General features: G+C 35.6%; 1 protein-coding gene and 1 pseudogene across 5 annotated transcripts in view; one reads left to right on the top strand and one right to left on the bottom strand.

Moving 5' to 3' along the window:
* Positions 1-25506, top strand: part of Nox4 (NADPH oxidase 4) — a 158478-nt gene that overhangs the window by 84124 nt on the left and 48848 nt on the right. For all 5 annotated transcript variants that reach the window (XM_004868204.3, XM_021247197.2, XM_021247199.2 and 2 more), the window contains one exon: positions 13205-13265. In XM_004868204.3, coding sequence (XP_004868261.1) covers positions 13205-13265 — 61 coding nt within the window. The remainder of the gene's footprint in view (positions 1-13204; positions 13266-25506) is intronic.
* On the bottom strand, positions 907-1920 carry LOC101726142 (putative G protein-coupled receptor 160; annotated as a pseudogene).

Raw genomic sequence — 25506 nt, 5'->3', positions numbered from 1 at the left:
GCAAAGTGTCTAGCACACAGAGTAACCCAATATATATTAGTTGAACAAATGAAAAACACATAATATATGATAAGTGTTTAGGACTTAGCTTGAGAGATGCTTTATGGACAGTACCTCTTTTCTTCCTATTTCTCTCAAGCGCACTCATACTTGGAAGATGAAGCTAGAGAAAAAGAAAAGTTAAAGAGATTAAGGGGAAGAGAGAAATGTTTATTGCCAAAGTTGTTCTGTCAAAGTAGACTTGCCAGTCAAGTTCTGAATCTTAACACTGGGGTCATGATGTGAATTTCTTTCTAGAGGAAAACAAGGGGGAAATATGTCTGTGGCAAAGGTGGTTGGGGAAGAACCATCAAAGACAAGCCTATGCAGCATATTGGTCACTTTTGGTCTGACATAGAGGTCACCTTGCCCACCCTCCCCCATTCTCAGGGCTAATATCAGTGGGAAATTACTTCCTAACTTTGGTACTCATCAGACAAATGCTGTTAATATTTCCTAGGTTTGCCTAGCAATATGTAGGTTGAAATATACCTTGACTCTACAAATTTAGGTTTTATATTCACATTCATTTACATTTTAAACATTTTTTCATGTTTTGATTATGTCTTACTAAAAAAAGCCTATTAGTATAGGCTTTTTTTTTCACTTTTATATTAATAACAAATTTATTTATACGGTAGTCCTGACTAGGCATAAGAACTTCTTGGCATTATTTTGTTTTTAAAAGAAAACATTAAATAAACTATATCATAACTCCAAAAGTATGCTGGAAAAGTATAAAAGGTTAGAGGGGAAAAAGAGCTTCAGTTTAGTGCCACTTTTTGATATGTCCTGAGTCACCATTCTTTCCTGTTTCTAAGATTATGATTTTTATTGTAATTGTTTTAGTTTTAAAATGGCAACATATTAACAAATTATTATTGATATAGGCTTTTCAATTTGTCCAAAATTATGCATTGTAAGTGGAGTGAAGCAACATTTCCAGTTGACAAATGGATCTATGGGTAATGAGGTATTTCTTAAATAAAGCTTGTGACAATTAAACCAACAAATGGTGGCAATGAGAAAACTACTGACAAAGTACAACCAGGGAATGTTCAACTCAATATATGCAGGAATCTGTACTTTCAGTAAAAGAATGAATACCTAAAGCAGTACAAATGGTAACCAGGCATCAAGAAAACAGACAATGAGCTTGGGCAAGAGTATTCTTCTAGAGTTTACAATGTAACTAGGGAGGGATGGAGAAGGAAAATACAAGATAGGCTCATTCATATAGGAAGTTATTTGAATAGCCTGTACCAAGGTAATAACTTCTGACCAAGAGATTATAAAAGCTATAAATAAAATTATCATCATGGAAAGTGACAGGCAGTAACTCTGAATGCTGACATAGATAGGACATTGGTAAGAAATATTCTGTGCCTTCAAACTTTGGTAGATACCTCGTTCTCCCAAAACATAAGCAAGGACTGAAATCTAAATCGAAATTACTGCAAAGAAATAAAACACCTTCTGACATTTAGATGATAACTTGGTGAGTTTAGAGAAATTCAGGCCATAATCTATACAAGATATGAAGAAGACTGGATAATGCAAAAAGCCATAAGTAAAAGAAATAATTTGTGCAAAGAGACAGATATGGTATTTAGTAAACATAATACCTAAAAGTACAAAATCCCTGAAATAGGATATAATGGAAATGTTTACCAAAAATAAAAAATCAACAAATCCTAATGAAACACAAAAACATTCCATAAAATTTTGATAGCTGTTTTTTCTTCTCATTCCTAGTGTGAGGATATTTAGTAATATTTTACCAAGTACAATCAAGAACAACAGAAAAGTAGCATCTAGAGGCTGATTTGTTTGATGTAACTGGTTCTGAAAAGAGCATCTGTCTGAAGAAAAAGATGTCATATTTTTTTAAATTTCAAGAAGACCTGCTGAAAAATACATGATAAAACACTGCTTCACTTTATTTTCCGTTCACATACTATAGTTTAACTTGACATTATCTGAAAAAGTTCCATCACAGGTTCGTGGTACAAGGGCACAGAAGCAAGCATAGCTGCCAATCTGACGACTGCCAAGTGGTGTTGGTTGGAGGGCGCCTAGATGGAGTGACCAGATGAGTTTCTCGAGTCTTCCTAACCAATGATCCTATTTTATTTTGATTTTGCTGCCTTCAATTATGTCACTGTCGGTTCCTTGCATTTCATTTGGCTATGCCAAAATGCTATGTAAGCTCTCATTCAGGCGCATTCATAGCTAGTCTGACAGTTCCAGCCACAGAGGTAAAGTAGCACCTGGCCTTTCCTCAAAAGCATTCCATGAGGTTCATTTTTCCTCCATGCCAATACACACACACAAAGGGCTCTGAACACTCAGGACTCCGGAAGAAAACAAAGATCCAAGTAGAAGCTTCAGCTGTGATGAAGCTCCAGGTAAGGGCAGAGGTGAGGACATCTGTCCTATGACATCCTTTGCTGGTGTGGGTTATCTCTGGAAGTTTAGTTGCTAGTGCTTCTCGCAGGGCTCCGGGCCACACCTTCCTCCTGAGCCCGCCAGCAGAAACCACCTGCCAGAGCTCGAGCCCTGCGTCCCACGCAGGGACCATACCCGGCCCCAGTATAGGCTTTTTTTTTTTTTTTTTGGAAAGAACCATGTCACACTTAAATTGCAAAATTAATTGAATTTAAATGGTTAGAATAGTTGACTTCCAAAAGAAGGTTTAGGCAAAGAAAATTATTATGAAATCATCTGTCTTCCTTGTACTATGCCTAAGCTTACAAAATAGTTTTTAGCCTTCCCAGATTTGGGGGAGTGGTTTGTTAGCTAGTATACTCATATTATTCCTCCAGGGAATTTCTGTTTTCATAAGCGGGAAAACAGGCAAATCTTTCTGCTGCTTAGAAATGAATTTAAGTAAAAGAAACATTTCTAAGCTAAGTTTTATTATACTGTGGTGTTAATTTACTGTCTTTTCCTGCCATTTCCTTCTTTTTGCATGATTATTTCTGTAAGGCACTTACCCATAAATAGTTTCCAACATTTTCTTTGCATAGTTCTCCAAAGGTAAAACAAAACCACTTCCCATATGATGGCTGCCACAGAAAAATAGCCATACATCCCCTCTTTATCAAGGGTAATAATCCCATCAATTTTTTTTTTTTGGTACCGGCGATTGAAATCGGGACCTTTCACTTGCGAGATAGGTGGTGGAACCACTGAGCTAAATCCCTGGCCCTAATAATCTCATCTAAATAAGTGCCTAAGAGGTTCTTTAATAATTTTTGCCAATATTTTAATTCTTACTATGTTTCTCTGGACCTGTGTTGTTAGCTCTATGTGATGCAGGAAATAACGTGGCTTAGTGAGAGAAGATAGTGTACACACAGTCGCACAGCTAGTTGGTCCTTTTGGAGAGATACGAATACAGACCTCCTTGGCTAAAAAGCTTGCTATTAGTTATTCTGTATTTCAGTTCTGTTGCTTTAACTATCAATGCTCATGACTTTCATATTTCTAATACTACTATTCCTTTTGGATATCTGTGTTTTTGGAATAAAAAACAAAGAAATAGCATGAGATTTATCAAAATATAAAAGTATATTTTCAAGAGAATTATGCAGTTGACAATTTTGAATTATCCACACTACTAAGCTCTTCTTGTAGAAAGATGAAATTTAAAAAACTTAGCCTGCTTGAGGTCTAATAATTATTTTCATATGCTATGCCAGTGTTAGGAAGTATCAAATATATAAAATATACAACTATCATAATTTTAGTAGTTTGAATTTCACCTCACTTTTAAAAATGGAGATAAAGCTTTTAAAACTGAAAATACCACTTCAAAACACAAAAGATAAGGCAGAGAAACAGTATTTCACTTAAGATAAATTGATCTGATTTAATAGGAATTCAAAGGTTGAAATTTTGATTACTTAAAATACTTTAGCACTTACTCATAACATCCACTTTTCTGCACAAAGAACACATCTGATTTGGTTTCATTGTTTTCTGTTGCATGTCAAGAGTGAACCATGAGCACACATTTGTCATGAGGTGCAAGAACATCAGAGGGCAATGTGTAATATGAGACATGGATTTCGGAATCCTACATTCTGAGTTGGAGACTTGAATTCTCCACTTACTATTATGACCCTGGGCATGATTGTTACCACACTTAACCTTTGGTTTACTTCATACAGTGTGGTTAAGTATAACAATTTCTTTATGGATTTAATGTATTGTATAATCAAGTGGTGAGCCTAATGCTTGGTGCACATCAAGCTCTTGTAAATAGATGTTGTTACTGTAGTGGCCGTAGATAGTTACTAAAGACCAAGATAGGGATTAAACCGATTTTTTTTCGCTCATTCTGCAGTAATGGTTGACTAAGTTCTGGCCACAAACTGGTTTAGAATTAGTCACTTGAAAGGTGAGCAGTTTGGATCTTGTGGTTTCCTAGCCCTAAGGATGAATGGTATCTTAGGTGGGATTTTCTGAGAAATACAGAGTCAGAAATTTCTATACAGGATGTTTGTTAAGGAGTGTGCTCAGAACATCAATCAATAATGGCTGAGGGACTAAGAATGCAGGCAGAACTTGATCTGTGTGATGTAGTACCAGCAGAGATCTCAGAAGTTCTGGCAGAAGCTCTGCAGATGAAATGATAGTTCAGAGGTGTTCTGTCTTACAGCTAGGGGGCCGAACCTCTACTCTTTCCAGTTGCCCAGACCTTGGACTTGAGATGCCTCCAAAGCAAGGCACTTAAACATAGGGAAGGGAGATTTCTTCAGGGAATAGCAGCTTCTGGGAAGAATACCAGTAATGAATCATTAGCAGGCAGCACTTTCAGCAGCTGTGAGAGTGATGAATGGGTATTTTGATCCTGGAAGTGAGGAAGAGTTGGGGAAAGAGAGAATCTTAAGTACACAACTGTGTCCATAAAAAATGACATTTAAAAATATTCCTTTTGTGAGATAATTCTACTGGTTTTAAAACTTGAAATTAAGTTTGAGACACACATACATCCTAGCTTATCTAAATTCATTGAAATTTAAAAATTTGTAGTTTAAATTACAAATGTAATTAGAAAGGTGTAAAGCATATATTGTTTAAGTGACCAAAGTAACCAAAATAATATCATTGACAACACATTTGGAACCAGAATCCAAGTTTCTTGATTCTTCTCTTTGTTGACTTAAAACTTGTATTAAATTTTACATGTTTGTCTTCATGTAACTTTGACAAGTGTTTTCTAACTGGGCTTGGTAATTACCAAAATGTTAGATTTTCTACCAAAAAGCACCTCCTATTAAGATTTACACTAAATTTAGAAGTATAAGTCGGAGATGACTCTTTAAAAGCCCAAATTTGCTGGTCGTAGTGGAACAGACCTATAGTCCTGGCATCTGGAAGGCTGACGCAGGAAGATCAAAAGTTTGAGCTCAGCCTGTCCCTCACAGAACCTTATTGAAACCCTGTCTCAAAATTTAACAGAAAAATTAAAAATGGCTAGGGATAGAGTTCAGTGTGAAGGTCCTGGATTCAATCCCCAGTATTAAAAATGTAATAGCTCAAATTAAAGAAGATATGAGATCTAGTACTCCAAAATTTAGCATCTTGCATATTTAGCTGAGGTCCACATTATGCTCTTTGATATTTTTCATGGATTCTCAATCATAGAAATAATGAAGAATCTACCTTTTTAATTATAGTGATTGATTGAAGCATACTCGATACCTCTATATCCTTCCACTGTTACTTTTATTCAGGAACAAACACATGTTTTTCTAACATCTGTAGTCTCAGTTGTGTGATTTATTATTTTTAAGCTGGGATAACCAGACTTCACATATTTTTCCATGAGTCAGAGGAAAGTCTAGCTTCTAGTTTGTTATTGTCTATACTTACATAGCACGCCTGCCCTTGCCATCATTTTTCTGTTTTGGGTTCTTAATCTCTCAACCAGTCTCTGTGGGGATATTATTTCCAGTTTTCAATGAAAACCAGACAAGAGTAGCTATGGATCTCTTGAAAATTTTTATTGTTGTTATTTACTTAATTTTGTGGGATTAACTACATCCAGAAAGTTTGCATCAGCTGTTTTGATCTCTGGTCTTACTTTCATCTATTTAACTCTTAAAAATCGCATTATTCTAAGGTTCCACAGGTATTTCGCTTAGAAATCTCAGAATTTGTAACAGTGTGTCATGATCACAGACCAGGCACAGTCATGGAGATTGCCCCAGTGTTTGTAGAAAATAATAGGACATCCAAGTTCTTTAACAATTAAACATAATCTTACTGCTCTAATTCAGCTATTTTTAAGGGAAAATAAAATATTACCTCAGTGCCTAATGATAGCCTGAGTAAGTATAAACTTAAATAGTATTCAGAGAAAATCTGCTTGATATTAAACTTGACTTATTCATTTGATGTTTTTGCATACCTCTTTTTTTTTTGATACCAGGGATCGAACTCGGGACCTTGCACTTGTAAGGCAGGTGGTGGAACCACTGAGCTAAATCCCCAGCCCTATTGCATGCCTCTTTTTACCTGGTACCAGAGGAAATGAAGAAAAGCTCCTTTATTGACTCACTTCTGGCTACCACCCCATTTCTCAGCCCTTCAACTCCTTTACTCTCATTCTCTCTTAAGTCCACCAACTTTTTGCCTATAGCAGCACTCCACTAAAACATTTCCAAATAAGTAATGACCATGTTATTGCCAAATCCACAGGTCATTCATTTCCAGTGCTTAATGAGCTCGACCAATCAGCAGCATTTAGTACTGATCATTTTTATTGAAATATTTTCTTCAGTTCGTTTCCAGGACATCCACTCATCTGGCCTTTTTTCTAATTTTATGACTAATATTACTCAGTATTTTCTTTTTGTAGTTCTTTGACATCCCCATGAGCTCCATTGTCTGTTCTTTAAACCTTTTTTCTTCTTTAGGTGTACACATATCCCTGGAAATCTCTCCAGTTTTACTGATTCATCTATATGCTATCATCTCCCAGATTTACATTTCCAGCTCAGATTCCAGCCCTGAAATTTAGGTCCATATAGCTGATGTCTGCTAGACATTTAAGGTGTTGGCTTTTACTTTGGACACTAAAGAAGTCTTTGGAGGGTTTGAGAAGAGAAATGATGTCATGTGGCTTGTTTTTTTCTAACAGGATCTCTCTGGCTGCTGTGTTGAGAGTAGATGAAGGGAGCAAGAGTAGAAGCAGGGCAACAAATTAGGAGGCTGTTGAAGCACGATGGTAGCTTTGACCAGGATGGTGGCACAGGCAGTGGTGAGAACTCTCAGAATTTTAAAGTTAAGAGTTAGCAGGTTTCCCTCCATAGATTAAATATAGAGTATGAAAGAAAAGCATTTTATCACTTTCCTGATCCTGAGACACACTACTTGATAGGCACAGCTTAAAGGAGGAGAGATTTATTTGGACTTATATTTTTTAGAGATTTCAATCCTTAGTTACCTGGCTCCAAGGCCAGGATGGCAGAGGGGAAGGACCTGGCAGAGGAAAGCGGCTCACATCATGGCAGCCAGGGATCACAGAGAAGGGAGGAGTGGGGAAGGATATATGTATCCTTCCAGGTCATGCCCCCAGGGACCTGCCTCACAACCTGATGCACCTCCTAACAGCAAGTCAGCTACAGTGCCCCTGTGGTCCAGTCCTCTTCTAAAAGTCCTGCCTATGAGATCATGTGGGCTCGGAGACATCCTCAGTATAAACCATAACAGGAGTCAGGGTTGATTCCAAAATCTGAGCGTTTCCACTAAGTAAAATAGGGAAGACTGTTTCTGGGGAGCAGGTTCTGAAAGAAATGTATAGAACTCAGTTTTGACCATGTTTTTTTGAGGTGGAATTTTGGAATTTTGCATTACAAATTTATCCAATGAATGACTGGCATCCTAGTCTTGTTTTCCAATATATAGTATTTGTAATTTCTGCATCTAGATCCTTTTTTGCTCTATTTCTTCTTGACTTTGGGTTTGTGGAGTAGTAGTTGCCAAGTTTGTGCTCTGGGTAAAGTAAATCAGAGGATTAAATTACCCCATAGACACACGCACTCACGCATGCACAGACAAGTACACATTTGGTAATGAGCACCAATCCAGTCTTCTTCCCTAGGTGTTACCTATGACACCTGAGATTTCCAATATTGCGATGAAAAGTTGGACTTGCTTCTCAAGGTGGTCCTTATCTAAAAGTAGTGGAATTTTAGCTTCAGTCAGTTCCCAAACCATCATTTCACCTTTCAAAAATTTGTTACATGTCTCTATTGTTCTTATCACTCTCGATATTATCTTTGCCATTTTGGTTTGTATTTTTATGTCCTTAACCTAGTCATTTTAGCATTTTGCTTTCCTGAAAGTTTTGAGGTAAATATAACATTCAATTTAAGAAAATTTCCACTTAAATATCTCTCCCAGATTTTGAGGTTTAATATTCAGTAATTTTCATACAAATATAGTAAGTACACAGTATTTTTACTTTCAAGTAAACATTTAAATTTTCTATTTGTCAAAATCTTTACTGTCATGATGTTGCCTTAATTGTAATGGATTCTGTGCTCCTGGCTCATTATCTCCTTTTGTGTTTTTAGAACACTCCTCATTTGTAAAATAACATGAGCTCCTAGCACACTCTCTGGAACATTTTGGATGTGAAATAAATATTTGTTAAGAGTGTATGAGTAAATTATAGAACCAATTTTGAAGTTCTTACTTATTCTTTATTTAATTTCCAACTTTGAAGTTCTTATTTATTCTTAGGTTAATTCCCTATTTTATGCAACTGATATTCACTTTATTCAATTGATATGTATTTATTCCCTTGACACTTTTATGAATAAGGTGTTGTGGAACAAACAATAATGATTTTGAAAGTTTTTGATCTCCATTTACAGTCTATTAATATAGAAAATTTTCACTAAATAAATCAGACTACAATAAGGTGGCGTAAAAGTCACGCCGATAATCTGAGGGTTCAGAGAAATGAATTTTATTGGAATGGGAATTCAAAAAGTTTTCATGAAACAGTGACATTCAGGTAAGTCTTAAAGAGTTGCTAGACTTCAACATGAAAAATGGAAATCATTCTAAATGAGTAGACTGTAAGTGAAGTGATGAAGAGATAGGAAAAGAAATTCAGTGATAAAGTTGGCTTGGCTGGATTAAAAGGAATGAAAGTGAAACATAGAACATAAAGCTGGGAAGAATGTGGAACAGATATATTTGGTTATTGGTCATAGGAAAGAAAGAATATGGGTGTTTTTCCATAGGGGGACACAAAAAATTAATCAAACTGAGATTGCTGTGATCCAACATTTTTTCTGGGAAGATTATATGAAAGCACTTGAAAATTGATTGAATCCTGGCAGCAAGAGAAATTAGATATTATTCTGCTATTTGAACCTCTGTTATGAAAAAGATGTAGGTTCTATTCCCAGGTATAGGGAGATTGGAAGAGAAGATAATTTAGGAAATTAGATAACAGCAGTTTTAGATGTATTAAATTTAGAGTAAATTTCAGGTAGACATGTCTAGCAGACAGTAGAAAGTGTGAAATTAGACATTGAAAAGAAAGATAAAATGAACTGTCAACAATGATTTAAAAATAACATGTAATCATTTTCTCTGATATGAAAGATTTGGATACATTGAAAACTTACGTTACTCTTTTGAATCATTTTTATTCATTATTGCAAAGCTCTTGATTTAAAAACAAAAAGTGTTGAGCAGGTCTTGGTGCAGTGACATCATTTTTACATTAATTCCCAAACATAAGAAGAGTTATACAATATCTTTTTATGTTTTGTGACACTTTTAAAATCACTAATCATTTGTGCAAGTTAAAAACCCAGTGTTTTATTGAACAAATAATTGGAAGCATAAGATGAGATTTTCTCTACTATATCAAAGTACACATTTCTATAGATCTGTTATTTCCTTGATATTCTAGCACTTGTTTCTTCTATCCTTAAACTTAGGTGATACATATATTGATATTTATATTAAGGTTCAAAGGAGCTAAACTCCATTCTGTACAACTTAGAAACTAAAGTATGATGCAGCAATATTTTAATGTTTACATTTAAATTAAACCTTTAAATATTTTAAAATTATAAACATAGAAAAGCTTATGATAAATTAAAAATATGTGTATGAAATAATTATTAGACTTCCCATTTTCTCTATATCCAATTGTACTAGGAGTTAATATTCCTAATTGTTCTCTTCAATTTTTAAATACCTAAGAGAAACATTAATGAATATCAGCCTTTTATTTTTCCTTGTCATTTCACTTTTATTTTATTTCAGCTTTTTTATTTTAATGTGAGCTTAACCACACATATTTTTGTAATTTGTTTACCTGAAATATTGTCATAGGCATATTTTTTTATTAATGTTCTAGGAGAAACAATACAGATAAAGATAGCAATTTTTGTTCTCTTTGAGAAGTTTTCTAAAACTATTAAAAATCACTGAGAAAATATAAAAGAACTAACATACTATTCCTTAGGCATTATCAGTGAATCTGAATATTATTTCTGCAAAGACACTAAAATGTAATTCTAAGATCATCATTCCTTTTTTTAGTATCACATATGCCAAAGTTATGTTGTATGTTAGTCTGTGAAAGCCCCCTTCAAATGAGTTGACATGCTTAGGTAAAAATTATGTTCAGGTCTGTCTTTTTAATCTTAGCTACTCTGGAGATGTATCAGTGACTTATAAAAGTATCATTTCCAAGATGTTGAGAGGAATAATACTGTGTTTTATGCATTCAAAACCAGAGGAGTCTCTGAAGCTACATTGACACATGAAGGCATCACTTAGAAGAGGGAGGTCTTCAGTCTCCTAGAGACCCAAGGGGTGTTAAACATCACATGTAGTTATCTATTTAAATTCCTGTACTGAAAGAACAGAACATGGATGTGACTATTTGGCAAAATGTGCGTTTTCTTTTAGAATGCATTATGAGATAAAATCAAGCCAGATGAACGCCAAACACACAAGAATGAAGTTTTTTTGCTTCCTATTCTGATATCTTCTGGGCTTACATTATCTTCTCATAACCTAAGATTTAGTTTACAGTGAAGGAAACATCAAGTGAAATTTAGATTATCATACTCAGAACCCTGTTGAAATTCTTGCTTTCTCCAAGCTACAACTTTTATTACAGAGTTTTTGACCAGCTTCAAGTAGTATGAAGTAAAAATGGTGGGTGGTTTTTACAGATGATATTATCTTATTGGAAAAGTTCCTAATGACCAAATGGGTTGCTCTCAGAATTATTAAAATCAGAATGTAAATGAAATAAATACAGAATCATAATTATACATGTTATCATATAATTTAATATTAGTCATGTTTAAACAATGTCTATAAAATATTTCAATTTATTTTAATATTTCATACTAATCTTAGGAATAATAAAACTTTCAAGTAGTAGTTTGGAAATTCTAGGCTACAGTAAATCTCATAACTGAACATAGATCATACGCTTTTGGCTTGTTTATAATGTATTATGAGCAGATGATTAATATCTACCTTTTTATTTAATCTTTTCACTGATTTCAACTTTCTTTTCCTCTTTGGTGAGTTAACATACCTCCAAAGTAGCTTTATCTTTTTTATCTCCTCACATTAAAAACTGGTGAACTTGGGCCGGGGATTTAGCTCAGTAGTTCTGCCACCTGCCTTGCAAGCGGGAGGACCTGAGTTCAATCCCCGATGCAAAAAAAAAAACCAAAAAAACTGGTGAACTTCGAGGTGTTGAATTTCCTTGATGGAACCCAGTCTACTTACGGAGCTTTTCAGAACTACTGCTATTTTTTTTCAATCTGTGCCTTCGCCCCCCTCCATTCTTTTCCCTAATTCGTACTATTACCCACAAGTTCTGCTGTTCTTCAACAAGTATATTTTTTCTTTCTACTCTTTTGATTTTTTATGTAATCCTCACTCTTTTACTGTATCTTTAGTGAAGACGCTTGCTTGTAGTTATGTAGCCCAGTTAGACCCAGTACAAAGTCTATCTTAAGTTTTTATGCTAGTTGTATGACTTTGGCAGGTTAATATCTTTAAGTTTCCATTACTCAGTTTTCTTATTTATAAAAGACAGCTCTACAAGGTTATTGTGAGATTTTTGGAAATATAACAACATTGTCCTTGGTAGATGGTACTTGATAAATGTTGAGTTGTCATAGGAAAATGATCCATAGTCCTTAGGTTAAATATATTTTCAGAATTCAGAATTGTATGGTCTTTAACAGGTGTACATATTCCATACATTACTTAATTTTTCCAGCACAGTGTGACTCAACATACTTTAACAAATTGGGTATTCTATACGAATAATTTCCTTTGAATTCTGTATGCAGAATCAGCCTTCTTTCTGTCATTCAGGTCAGGAAGGTACTACCAAATGAATTACAAAAGAACTTATTATTCAAACTTTTAAGTTTCACAACTGTGAGTAAAGGGTAGGGAATCTAGAAAATAAGAAGGAATTCTTCATTTTTTTGTTGGAGAATAAAATGTATCCTTTTATTTTGACCCTCTGGGTGTTTTCTAAATTTTTTTTTAAATATGGGACCACAGACTCACTTTCAGTTCCAAAACTCCTTCTCCTCTACAATTATTCCCCAGATTGTTTTGAGAATTAAAAGGAAATGAAATAGAACTGTTTCAAGGAAAAACATATTTAACTGGGCATAGAAAATTAATGTGACATTGAGCATTTTCCTTTGTATCTTGCCTAGCTGTGAAGTATGTATATATATCTGGGGAGAAAAAGACATAAAAATCTTTAGTCTTCTTTTCTTCCTTTGTGAAGGAAGATGGTTCTTCATATATTTTCACTTGGAAGATGTTTTACCAGATTTTGTGGCTAAATGCAGCATCCTAGCAATTTTAGATTGTGTATTTTTTGTTTTACATAAATATTTGAGTTCCTAGACAAATATAATTGTCTTACTTACTGATTGATATTGTTTCTTTTTTCTTCTACAAATGAAGATCTGTATAGATTTTAGTCTGTTCTTTCCTATTATTGATTTGGAGGACTTTCCTATAATAATTGGTTTGTTATGGGAATAAAAATTGTAATGGAATCATAGTCTTGTAATATGTAATTATTAACCAGAATTGATTGTAGTATGTATATTTCTTTCAGTGCCCTACTGAAACCAAAGCAACATTTGGGGTCCATCTTAAAATAGTAGGAGACTGGACAGGTATGTAGAACATAAAGTTTTAATATACTTGCTTTGAAGGTAATGGGATAGAGCAATAATTTGTATGTGTTTGGATATTAGAACTACTGGCATTCATGGAGACTTGTATGTGTTCCAAAGTGTTATTTTTTCCTTTGCTTGTACATCTAAGTTTTGACATCTAAGTGTTTCTTGTAAAATGTGTTTTTGGAATCAGAATACCGTGGATATTAGTAATTATTAATAATGTATTATTCAGTGTGTTTACAAATTGCAGGTTTCTACCTGCTTGTCAGATGTACTGGCAATACTGGGGCTGCTGAAAAGTACTTCTTTGAAAACATGATTGTAAAATTCATGGGTGGTTTGACTCTAAGAGTAATCAACACCTGAGATTTAGATCATGTTAATATTCCCGTTCCTGAATGATCTTTTGTGCATTGGATCTGTACATATAGTAACTACTACATATTTGGGAGAATGATCACTTTTAATAGCGGAACTGTCAGTGATACTTATCTATTCAAGAAATATATCACATTTTCTGAAAGATGCATTACACTGAGTTTTGAGTAAATAAAATAAACATTATTCATTCTTATGATGCCTCGACCCACCAGTGACTGACAAGTGAGTAGTCACTAAACACTGGATGTTTGGTTGGTTGTTTAGGTTGTTTGAAGGAACGAATAAAAATATAAACATAAAAATGTAAATTAAAATAGATTTTATAATTAATGCTAAACAAGGAATCACCTTATAAAATCTACAGGAATTCAGAAAAAAGTGTAGTCTAGGCCCACATGAGTAGCTTCACACAGAAAATAGAATTTGAGTTAAACCTTGGAAATCAAGAAAATGAAGAAAGATACAGGTAACAAAATGAAATTTGGTGTTGTCAAATATCAATAAAAGCAATAAATAATCTGTAGGATGAGACACTCCACCTACAATAGATCAAATGAAAACAAAGTCAGTAAAACCAAACAAAATAGTCAACAACTGTAAAGATTTTGTTCTGCTAAATAATATAGAAAAAACATTTGGGATCAAGTGTGTTGAAGATTATGAGTGCATCCACAAGATGTAAGAATAACCTAGATGCTTTAGGGAACATTTGAAAGATTTGAAGCTCTGTGATGAAAATGCTAATAATAAGTTCCTACAGTAGCTGGGTGGATTAGAATCAAGGAAGATTTGTAGGTTCTTGGAAGGCAGATGGGAAAGAAGTAGTGGAGGGGTGTAGATGGAAATTGGAAGGATAACATTTGTGAACATAAGTTAAGAAGTTAATATTGGAAAAAAGGACCTAATTTATTTAACAATCAGAGAAGGATGAAATGGTAGATAATAAGAAAGTAGTATTTGAGGGTGAGAAGAAAACTAGTTGATGTAAGAAAATTATACCATATACTTAAAGACTAATAGTGTGCATAAGATTCTCTGCAGTTAGCTACGCAGCATGATGCTGCATACTTGTAATTCCAGCACTGAAGAGGTGAAGGTAGAACTGTGAGTTCCAATCCTAGGTCTGGAGGATAGCAAGACCCTCTCTTAAAAAAAAGAAAAAATTTAAAAATTAGAAAGCAGCTGTAATTAAAGTGAATATCTTGGAACTGGAGACAAAAAATAAAGAAAATTTGTAACATGGGATTTAATGGGCAAATAACATAATGAATTAAAAATATCTTTGAGCAGTAATAATTGACTTAGAATCATTAAAAAATAGCTTAAATAGACATGTTCATGTAATACCATTCAAAAGAAAACATGGTAGTCCATCGATAGAAAAACACTAAAGTATTGTAGAATAATGAATTCTTATGATATGTCCAGAATCAGTTGATTAACAGTTGCTTTGGGACTACTTGGGAAAATAAAGAATAAGGGGAATTCTATTTTGGTAAGAATCTCAACATAACTGAGTGTGGTGGTGCACATCTGTAATCCCAGCACTCGAGAGGATGAGGCAGGAGGATCACCATGAGTTCAAGGTCATCCTAAAGTGGGCTACATAGTGAGTTCAAGGCCAGCCTAAAGTACAAAGTGAGACCAAGCCTCAAAAAAGTAAGTAAGCAAGCAAGCAGATAAACTAAAAGAATCCTAATATAGTAGGAATTAGTTCAGCAGACTGACAGAATGCTGTATCTGAAGGAAAATAGGAACAATGAATCTGTAATTTAATTCATAAGGTTAAGTAGCAGCTATATATGATGGCTTAAACTAGCTATTGTTTCTGAGTTTCTTCTCACAGTTATTTTCTGTCAGCAGTAGCTCATTAAAATAAATAAATATTTTAAAATACGATTACTTCCACATTTATTTTAATCATCTCTATTAGGAATATGTAATAATTTTAATTGTATTCTACTTTTTAAATGTACTGTCTCATTGAGAGAAAAACAAGATCATTCTATTCAGAGAGTAAAGTTCCAGTCAGATGCTTTTCAACTAATAGAATTTCTTTATTGTTGAAATATTTGTTTGTTTGGGAAAAAAATGTCAAGTATTCATGCAGGGAATCCTTAAATAATTGTTCCTTTAGTTAAAAAGTAGACCAAATTGCTTTTAAAAAATAGGATTACAATTATTGAAGGAAAAATTACTTCTGAGATCAAAGGTCACTTCTTTTTATTATTTAAAAAATGGATGAAAACTCAGTATTAAGAGCAGTAGGAGGCTGAGCATGGTGGCACATGCCTGTAATCCCAGCACTTGGTGGGCGGGGGGCGGGGGAGCTGAGACCCGAGGATTGCTTTGAGTTTGAGGCCAGATTGGGCTACATAGTGAGTTCAAGGCCAGCCTGAATTATATAGCAAGTCCCTGTCTCAAAAAAGCCAAAAAACCCCCAACCAAACAAAAGAGCAGTAGGGCTGGGTGTGGTGCTGAATGCCCATAATCACAACACTCAGGGAGACTGAAGCAAGAGGATTATGAGTTCCAGCCCAGTCTGGGCAACTTAGAGACTTTGTGAGACCCTGTCTCAAAATAAAACATAAAAATAAAAAAGGGATGGGGATGTATCTCAGTATAAAGGCCCTGGATTCAATCCCCAGTACCCTTCCCTCTCTCTAAAAGGAGCAGTATGTACGGGAAATACAAAAGAGGTGTTTAAGAGTTTGAATAACAGACGTTATTTTTCTCAACTGACTTAGAGATTTTTAATAATGACTTCTCTTAATAAAGTAAATTCTGGATGGGCAGTGTATAAGATACAAAGAACAGGTACAAGTCTGTTCCATAAAGATGCTTTCAGCACAAATCAACTATACATACCTGTGTGCTCAAAAAGCCAATGAAACAGCTACATAGCACTGGACAGGGAGGCATGCTAGTTTCATGAATGTCTAGATGTTTATTTTCACCAGACCTCTAGTTTCATCTATGTGTGAGATACTCTGTAAGTTTAGAAGACTGTTATAACCCCTTAAGCACAAGTTCCATTGTACTTACAGTAATGCTGGGTTTTTTTTTTTTTTTTTTTGTACCTGGAATTGAACTCGGACCTTGTGCTTGCCAGGCAGGCGCTACATCCCTGGGCCCCTCTGGTATTTTAATTGAATTAATATTTTGTTGATCTAGAATCAATCATGTTTTCTAGTTCCATACATATTGTCACAGACTGCCTGTTGGCTTGTCATTCTAACTACTAAAAAATGTCTTGTCTACAACAATGATGTCTAAGGTAGTGTTATACCTTTGTTTATTTTGGTGGTCTAAATAGCAGCTTATTCTGGAGAAGTTTGAGTTTTAATACAAAAGTATTATATACATAAAACCCACATAAAGTATATTTAATCTAAAATAGCGACCCATTCAATGATTAATAGGCAATAATTGTACTTAAAGGTAAAATACAGGACTTCTGCATGCCACGTGATGGTTCATCCTTAGATTTGGGGTATAAATCTTCCATAGTGTCTATAGTCCTAAGATATGATTAACTTTGAGAATTAGAAGTGAGAAAACAGGATCATAAAACATCATGGATTTACCTTGATCACGGAGCATATTGATTACTCACAGTGCAGAGTACTTAGAAATGCTGCTTTAGGTAAGGACTGGCCCAAAATAAAACGAAAAAAGTGGTGAAAACTGTTTCTCTCTGTTGCTATATCACATTCTAAGCCAGACATGTTTCCAACTTTGCCCAGCTGAATTTTCATGAAAACATGAAAACAAAGCATGTACTGTGTATTTAAATTTTTATTGTTTGGCATTCTTTGAAGGTCAAATCATGGCAACACTAAATGGCACTAATATTATTATTTTATGGTTATAAAATATTTTAGACCACAGTATCATCCACAGTACACTGGATACAACTGTGAACAGCTTTTGGTTCCTGCAAAATACCAAAAAAAAAAAAAAAAAAAGGAGAGAGAGACAGTATTTCCATTGAATATTGAATCCATTTTGAAGGGCATGAAAAAGGAGATTTGAAATATGTTGGAGCAGTTTGACTTCTTTGAACAGCAGAAATCATATTTGAGTGTATAAAATGTCAAGCTTTTACATAATTCATGTTCATACCATGTAAACATTAGTCTAAGACCATAATGAATATTTATTATCAACTGCTGCATCCACAAAAGTATGACTGAAAGTACACTTTTTGTTGTTGCTATGCCTTGTGAATTATAGAGGCTAGTCATTTGTGAAAGATAATACGTAAACTATTTTTACTGTGGCTGATAATCCAATGTGTATTTGTTTTGTTTTGCTTTTTGCAGTACCAGGGATTGAACTCAGGGCCTTGCACTTGCGAGGCAGGTGCGGTACCACTGAGCTAAATCTCTGGCCCAATCCAATGTGTATTAAATGCCTACTATATTCTAGATTTCATGCTACTTTCTAGAGATACAGCATTGACCAAAACAAAGTTTTTGCCCTCATAGAAACTGTATTCTGGTCAGTGAGGACCTCCAATAGCTAATACAAATATCAATAGAGTCCCTGTCAGATAGTGATAAGTGAAGTGAAGAGAAAAAGAAGTAAAAGAACAGGAATTAATGGGGTGGCTGTGCTATTTTAGATAAGGTGTTGGGTTATATACTTCATAAAGTTGTGTGGGCAGGTGAAGGAATGAGTCAGGAATATTTCAGGAAGAAATGGATTTAGGCCAAGGATACAGCAAGGGAAAAGCCTTTGGGAAGGGAATAAATTTGGGTATCAGAAGAGCCAAGAGGCCAGTGGATGGAGCTGGAATGAAGACAGTGAGGAGAGAAGTGGGCAATGAGATCAGAGGAGAGTGGGGTGAGGGTCATGTACTAAAGGCTAGAGGATGATTCAGATTTTAATCTGAGGTCAAAGTCTTGGTTTTGAAGTCTGTCTGAATGATTCTGTTATTCCTAGTATTTGGAAGGTTGAGTTATTAAAAAGAACTGAGTTTAAGAAAAAGGTGAAAGGAGTGATTTCTTTGAGCATTGGAGAGAATAGATCAACACTTTTGGGGGAGAGGGTTCAGTCTTCATTTTGGAAATTCTTTCATGGTGTTTCTGCCTCCTGCCCTATAATCCTGCTTTTTGAGTGGAGGTAACTTCATCCACATATGGTGACCTGCCATCCTGTAGCAGGAAGTAGCTTCTTGCTTCTCTCTAGATTTCTTCATTATCCTCAACTTGACTTTACAGTTTTCCCTCAGCTGAGTTATTAATTCCTAGTATCATATTTCTTCCATTTAAATTTTGGAGAGTTGTGTTTATTAATGCAGCTGGACAGATAAAGGAAGTCTCCCAGTCGCTCTGAACAGAGCACTGAATGGAGAAGAGTAGTATATGGGAGAGTGGCACATCAGTCAGAAATAAGAGCAAATTAGAAACCAAGAAGCTAGATGTGGTGACACACACTCAAGAAGGCTGAGGCAGGAACACTGTAAGTTGGAGTCCTGCTTGGACAACTTAGCAAGCAAGACGCTTTCTCAAAATAAAAATGTAAAAGACGGGCTAGGGATATAGCTGAGTCATATACCCACTGGGTTCTATTTGTCATTACCATAAATAATAATAAAAAAAGAAGTCAAATACATGTGTTTAAGGACAAGTAAGCAGTAGTGTTGCTGACACTGGGTGAGTATGTGAGTATGATAAAGTTGTAGTTGATAAGGTCTGAAATATGTGCCAGATCACATAGGCACTTGTAGGACAACTTATAAATGCAAGAGGAATATATTGGAAGATTAAGGCTGAGTATAACTCACATCTTAAAATGGTAACTCTTAATGCTATTAGATAGTATGGTAGGGCTAAGCAAAAGTCAGAATTGGAAGGTAAATTCAAAGAAGCTTTTGCTGAGGTCTAGCCCGCCCCCCCGCAAAATACTAGTTTGACCTAGGGTGGTAGTGATTAGAAGTGAGAAAAGTGAGAAGTGGTTGGATTTTACAGGTATACATGACAGGTTTTGTGGATGCATCCTGTGGGAAATGGTAGAATTCAGCTATCTAGTTGTAAGAATAGATCACAAGAAGTTTGTTAACTAAGAGAATTAAGTCATTTCTGGGAAATTCCACAAGTCTGTTTGTTAAAAGAATGCCAGAAAACTTTGAGACCTTGTAAAAGTCTCAGGAGAAAAACAGATTTTCCTAGTTTTCTCATTTACCACTTTCTGGGATCAGAGGACCGCGACCCAATGACTCTATGGGTGGTAAGAGAGATACGACTCCTATGCACCTCTGTGATGTTTATGGAGGGCTGGTGGGCTTGATTTTGGCTGAAATCCTGCTCTCTTGATACTATCTGATAAGAAGAGGGCTGCAGTGTGCTCTTTGATGTACGGGATTGGTGAATGGAAACAGGGGACTTGTGAATTCGCCTGTAGCTTTTATGAGTCACTTAAAGTCATTTGTCACCAGAGGTTAAAATCAGAAAGATGATAGCCAGAATAACTAAGCTGCTTTCCTATGTGTATAAAAGCCTTGCTTCTTTCCTTTGTGATTGTCGAATAGTGCCAGAGGAATTAAACTGCTGTTCATCCCCCAGGCTGTCTCCTTTTCTTTCTTTAAAAGTCGGTGCTTTCCGGGGTTCCAGGTCTCCCTCAAGAGAGACCTTTATTCAAAATAAAAATTAACACTCCGAGTTGGGATGTAAGGGAAATTAGGAATCAAGAAAACTAAAGTTTTTAGGCTGATTAAGTGGCTAGTGCTGCCATTAGTGATATTGGGAATAGCCATAGCACACTTAGGGTGCATAAGTGGGAATTCATAGTTCAGTTTTGCTCATATTAAGCTTGAGATATCTTTTGGACCTTCAGGAGGTGAGGTTTTATATACACATATATATATATATATATATATATATATATTTGCATATATAGGGTTACCTCAAAGACATTACAGGCTCAGTGCTAGACCACCACCATAAAGCAAGTATTGCAGTAGTGAGTTACATGAATATTTGGGTTTTCCACTGCATATAAAGGTTATGTCTACACTATATTGCACTCTATTGTCTAAAAATGTATATACTTTTAAGTTTTAAAAATATTTTATTGCTAAAAAATACTGAGGGTCATCTGAGCCTTCAGCAAGTAGTAGTCTATTTTGCTAGTGGATGATCTTGCTGCCATGTTGGTGGTTGCTGACTGAGCAGGGTGGTTACTGAATGGGTGGCTGTGGGGATTTCTTAGAATAGGAAAATATTAAGTTTGCGGCATATGTTGACTTTTCCTGTCTCAAAAGATTCCCCTGCAGCATTTGATGCTGTCGATGGCATTTTTTTCCCACAGAACTTTCAAACTGTGAGTCAGTCCTTTTAATCCCTGCCGCTGCTTTATCAACTAAGTTTTTGGAATATTCTAAATCCTTTTTGACATTTCACCAATGTTCATAGCATCTTTGTCATATGTAGATGCACTCTCAGAACAACATTTTCTTTGCTCATGTACAAGAAGCAATTCCTCATTTGTTAATGTTTTGTTGTGAGATTACAACAATTTCATCACACCTGCAGGCTCCACTTCTAGTTCTCTTGCTGTCTCTACTACATCTCTAGTTACTTCTGCCACTGCAGTGGCAAACCCTTTCAAAGTCATCTCTAAGGGTTGGAATCAGCTGCCTATGAACTGTAGGTAATGTTAGTACTTGGATCTCTTTTCATGAGTAATGTTTTTATTGGTATATAGAATGGTGGGCCCTTTCCAGGAGGATTTTTAATTTAATTTGCCAAGATGCACCAGAAGAATTATTCTTTATGGCAACTATAGCCTTATAAAATACATTTTTTAGGTTAAAAAGTCTGAAAAACTGAAATTACGTCTTGATTCATCAGCTGCAGAGTGGATGTTGTGTTAGCAGGCATACAACATGCTATTGAATATCGCCATAAGAGTTCTTTTTTGTTTTGTTTTGTTTTGTTTTGTTTTGTTGCAGACAAGGTCTCACTATGTAGTTCAGGCTTGCTTTGAACTCATTATATAGGCCAGGCTGGCTTTGAACTTGCAGTGTTCCTCCTGCCTCAGCCTCCGAAGTGCTGGGCTTACAGGCGTGTGGCACAATACCAGGCTTCCATCAGAGTTCTTACATGACTAAGTGTACTGTCAAGGAGATTTTATTTTCTGAGCAGCAGTTCTCCTCAACAATCTGCTTAAGATATTCATTAAACTATGTGGTAAAAAATGTGCTATTATTCAGTCTTTGCTTTTCCTTTTATAGGGTATAGGTAGAATACATTTGGTATGATTCTTAAGGAATCTAGGACTTTTGGAATGGTAAATGAACATTGGCTTTGACTTAAAATCAGCAGCAGCATTACCCACCTAAGCAGTCAGCCTGTCCTTGGAAGCTTTGAAGCCAGCTATTGACCTCTCCTCTGTACCTATGGAAAAGCTAAATGCCATCTTTTTCCAATATAAAATTATTTCATCTATATTGGAAATCTGTTGTTTCATGTAGCCACTGTCTTCAATTATGTTAGCTGGACCTAGATTCTTTTTGTTGTTGTTGTTCCTTTATTGGTACATTTTAGGTATACAATTCATTTACATTTATCATTGGGTGTTTGTACCTGTACATGATGTATCTTGGTTCTTATTTTTTTTCCCAATTACCTGTGCACCCTTCACCCCCTCCGCCCTTCCCTATTTACATAGATTTCATTTCCATTTTTTTTCTTTTCTCATAGTTTTCCCTTTCCCTCTTTTCCTTTCCCCTTCCTCTCCCTTCACTCCTTCATCTTTGGACCTTTTTTCCTATTTCAAATTATCAATTATTCATTTTAATCATTTTAACCCTTGTTTACACTATCAGCTTCTCACACTAGTGAAACTATTCAGTATTTACACATGTGTGTCCTATTCACTTAAGAGTATGGCCTCGATATGCATCCATTTAGCTATAAATGACTCTAGTTTTTCATTCTTTATGGCTGAGTAGTACTCCATTTTATTAAAAAAACCACATTTTCTTTAGCCAGTTTCCAGTTGATGGGCACTTAGGCTGCTTCCAAGCTTTAGCTATTACAAACTGTGCTGCTATGAACATGGGTGCACATATATCACTGTAGTATGACTCTTAATTCTTTTGGGAAGATACCCAGCAGGGGAATAGTTGGGTCAAATGGGACCTCTATGGACCTAGATTCTTTTTTTTTTTTTTTTTTTTTTGGTACCGGGGATCGAACCTGGATGGACCTAGATTCTTGCTGAAGCTTCTCTATTGGCATTTGATGCTTCACTGTACACTTATTTTATAAAGGTGGCTTCTCATTTTAAACCTTGTGAGGAAATCTCTGCTATCTTCAGACTTACCTCCTGTGGCTTCCTCACCTCTCACAGTCTTCACAGAATGGTGAGAATAAGGGTCTTGCTCTGGATTAGGCTTTGATTTAAGGGAATGCTGTGGCTGGTTTGATCTTCAATTCAGGCCACTAAAACTTTCAGCAGTAAGGCTGTCTTACATTCTTATCAGTCATGTGTTCACTGGAGTAGCACTTTTAACTAATTTCAAGAACTTTTATTTTTTCGATTCACAACTTAGCTTTTTGGTGCAAGAAGCTTAGCTTTTAGCCTGTTTCTGTTTTGATCATGCCTTTCTCACCAAGCTGAATCATTTTTAGCTTTTGAGTTAAAGTAAGATGTGCAACTCTTCCTTTCATTTGAACACTTACAGGCAATTATAATATCAGTGATTGGTCTAATTTCAGTATGGTTGTGTCTTGGGATAGGGAAGCCCAAGAAGAAAGAAAGGGAGAGAGAAATGCCTGGCCAATGGAGTAGAGAAAACGCACACATTTGTTGATTATTTGCTGTCTTTAGAATGTGTTTTGTGGTGCCCGAAAACAGTGATAGCAGTGAGAAAGATAATGGACTACAGATCACTGAAACAGAATAATAACAAAGAAGTGTGAAATATTGCAAGAATTTCCAAACTGTGACATAGAGACATGCAATGAGTATGTACCATCAGAGAAATGAGGCCGAATAGACTTGCTCAGTGTAGGGTTTCCCCAAACCCTTCATTTTTTTAAATCAAAAACTGCAATAGCTGCATAGTGCAATAAAGTGAAACAAGGTACATCTGGAAGTTGGAGGAAAGACTGGACTAACAACTAAATTTATAACTAAATTTCGGAATCATTAGTAAATATCTTAGTTACTTGCTCACACCCACACTTTAAAGGAGGGGAGAAGAAATTTATTTTGGTTCACAGTTTCAGAGATCCATCCATGGTCAACCTGATGCAAGGGAAAAAAATGGCATCATGGAAGATCCTGGGGGTGGAAAGTTGCTCATATTGCTACAGGCAGAAAGCAGTGAGAGAAGGTAGGAGTGGAGGCAGACAGATCCAGGTCATGCCCAGGTGACAGCTTCTTGTGGCCAGGCCCTAGCTCCTAATAGAGATTTAGCCACAGATTAACCCACTGTTGAGTATGGCACCCACGTGATCCAGTGATCTTCCAAAAGCTCCACCTTTGAAGCCCTCAGGCTTTAAGGGGACATTCTAGTTCTAAACCACAGAAATACATTACTAGATTTAATGTCTTGAAGTTGGATGGGATACCCTACTACAGTAACTCTCTATGCTCTCAAATCCTCTCCAACACCTTGTTCTATAAAACTTTATATACACATTTTACATTCTTAAAATTAAATTTGCAGACATTATATTGTAATTAAAAATACAATGCTGTAATTTAGTATAAAGGTGCTTATCAAATAAATTATTATGAGTCATTTATGTTAGTACTTTACTTTTCAGGCATGACTAAACTAGAAGTCATAATGAAGTGGGTACTTAGATGCAAATAATGAAAGGTCATCTTCTCATTGTGCCCTCATGAGAGGCACAATACATACGTGAGATGTGAAGAGGCTAGAGCAAGCTCTATGTTCTCTCTCTGTGTATCTCTATTTCTCTGTCTCTGTCTCTATGTCTCTCTGTCTTCTCTCTGTACTGGGGATTGAACACAAAACCTTCACATTGAGCTACATTCTCAGCCATTTGTTTTTTTCATTTATTTATTTATTTATTTATTTACTTAGTTATAATTATTTAAGACAGAGTCTCACTAAGTCACTAAATTGCCCAAACTGAACTTGAACTTCCAATCCTCCTGCTTCAGCCTCCCAGAGTGTTGGAATTACAGTGTGCACTACCATGGTTTACTTCCTGTCTCTTCTTATAACAACTCTAATCCTATTGGATCAGAGCCCTACATTTGTGACCTCATTTAACCTTAATTACTTTCTTAAAAGCCCTGTCACCAAACACAGTCACATTGGAGGTTAGAGCTTCAACATATAAATGGTGGGGATGAGGGGTAAGACAAAATTCATTTCTCAGCTTGTTTTAGTTGCTTTCTCATCAGTGAGACATAATATCCAACATGCACAGTTTAAAGGTGGAAAGGTTAATTTTGGGTCACAGTTTGTCAGACCATCGCCAATTGGCTGCAAGGCAGGGCAGCATAGCAGAGGAGAAACAGCTCATGGCATGGGGAGAGGAAGCAGAGAACAATCAAGGGAAGAAGTAAGAATACACTCGTGGCCAGGCCCACAAGTGACCCACCTTCTCTTACCAGGCTTCACCTTCCAACATCACATTTAGCTATAAACTCATCAGTGGAGTAACCCATCGCTGAGTCCAGTCACCTCCCAAAAGCCTCACTTATGAATGCCTGAGGCTTTGGAGGGACATCTAGATATAAACCATAATTAGCACTTAAGATATGTATGATTTTCCATAATAGTGCACATTTTTTGGCATAGTTTTGGGCACAATAGAATACAATATTCTTTCAATTTACAGGTGGGTTGTAATCCTAGAAA

Source organism: Heterocephalus glaber, unplaced genomic scaffold (genome assembly GCF_053883595.1).
Source record: "Heterocephalus glaber isolate CG9 unplaced genomic scaffold, H.glaber_assembly_v1.0 deba00001429, whole genome shotgun sequence".
In the NCBI taxonomy this organism is placed as follows: Eukaryota; Metazoa; Chordata; class Mammalia; order Rodentia; family Bathyergidae; genus Heterocephalus; species Heterocephalus glaber.
The sequence above is the reverse complement of the archived record's forward strand: the minus strand, read 5'-3'. Positions and strand labels throughout refer to the sequence as shown.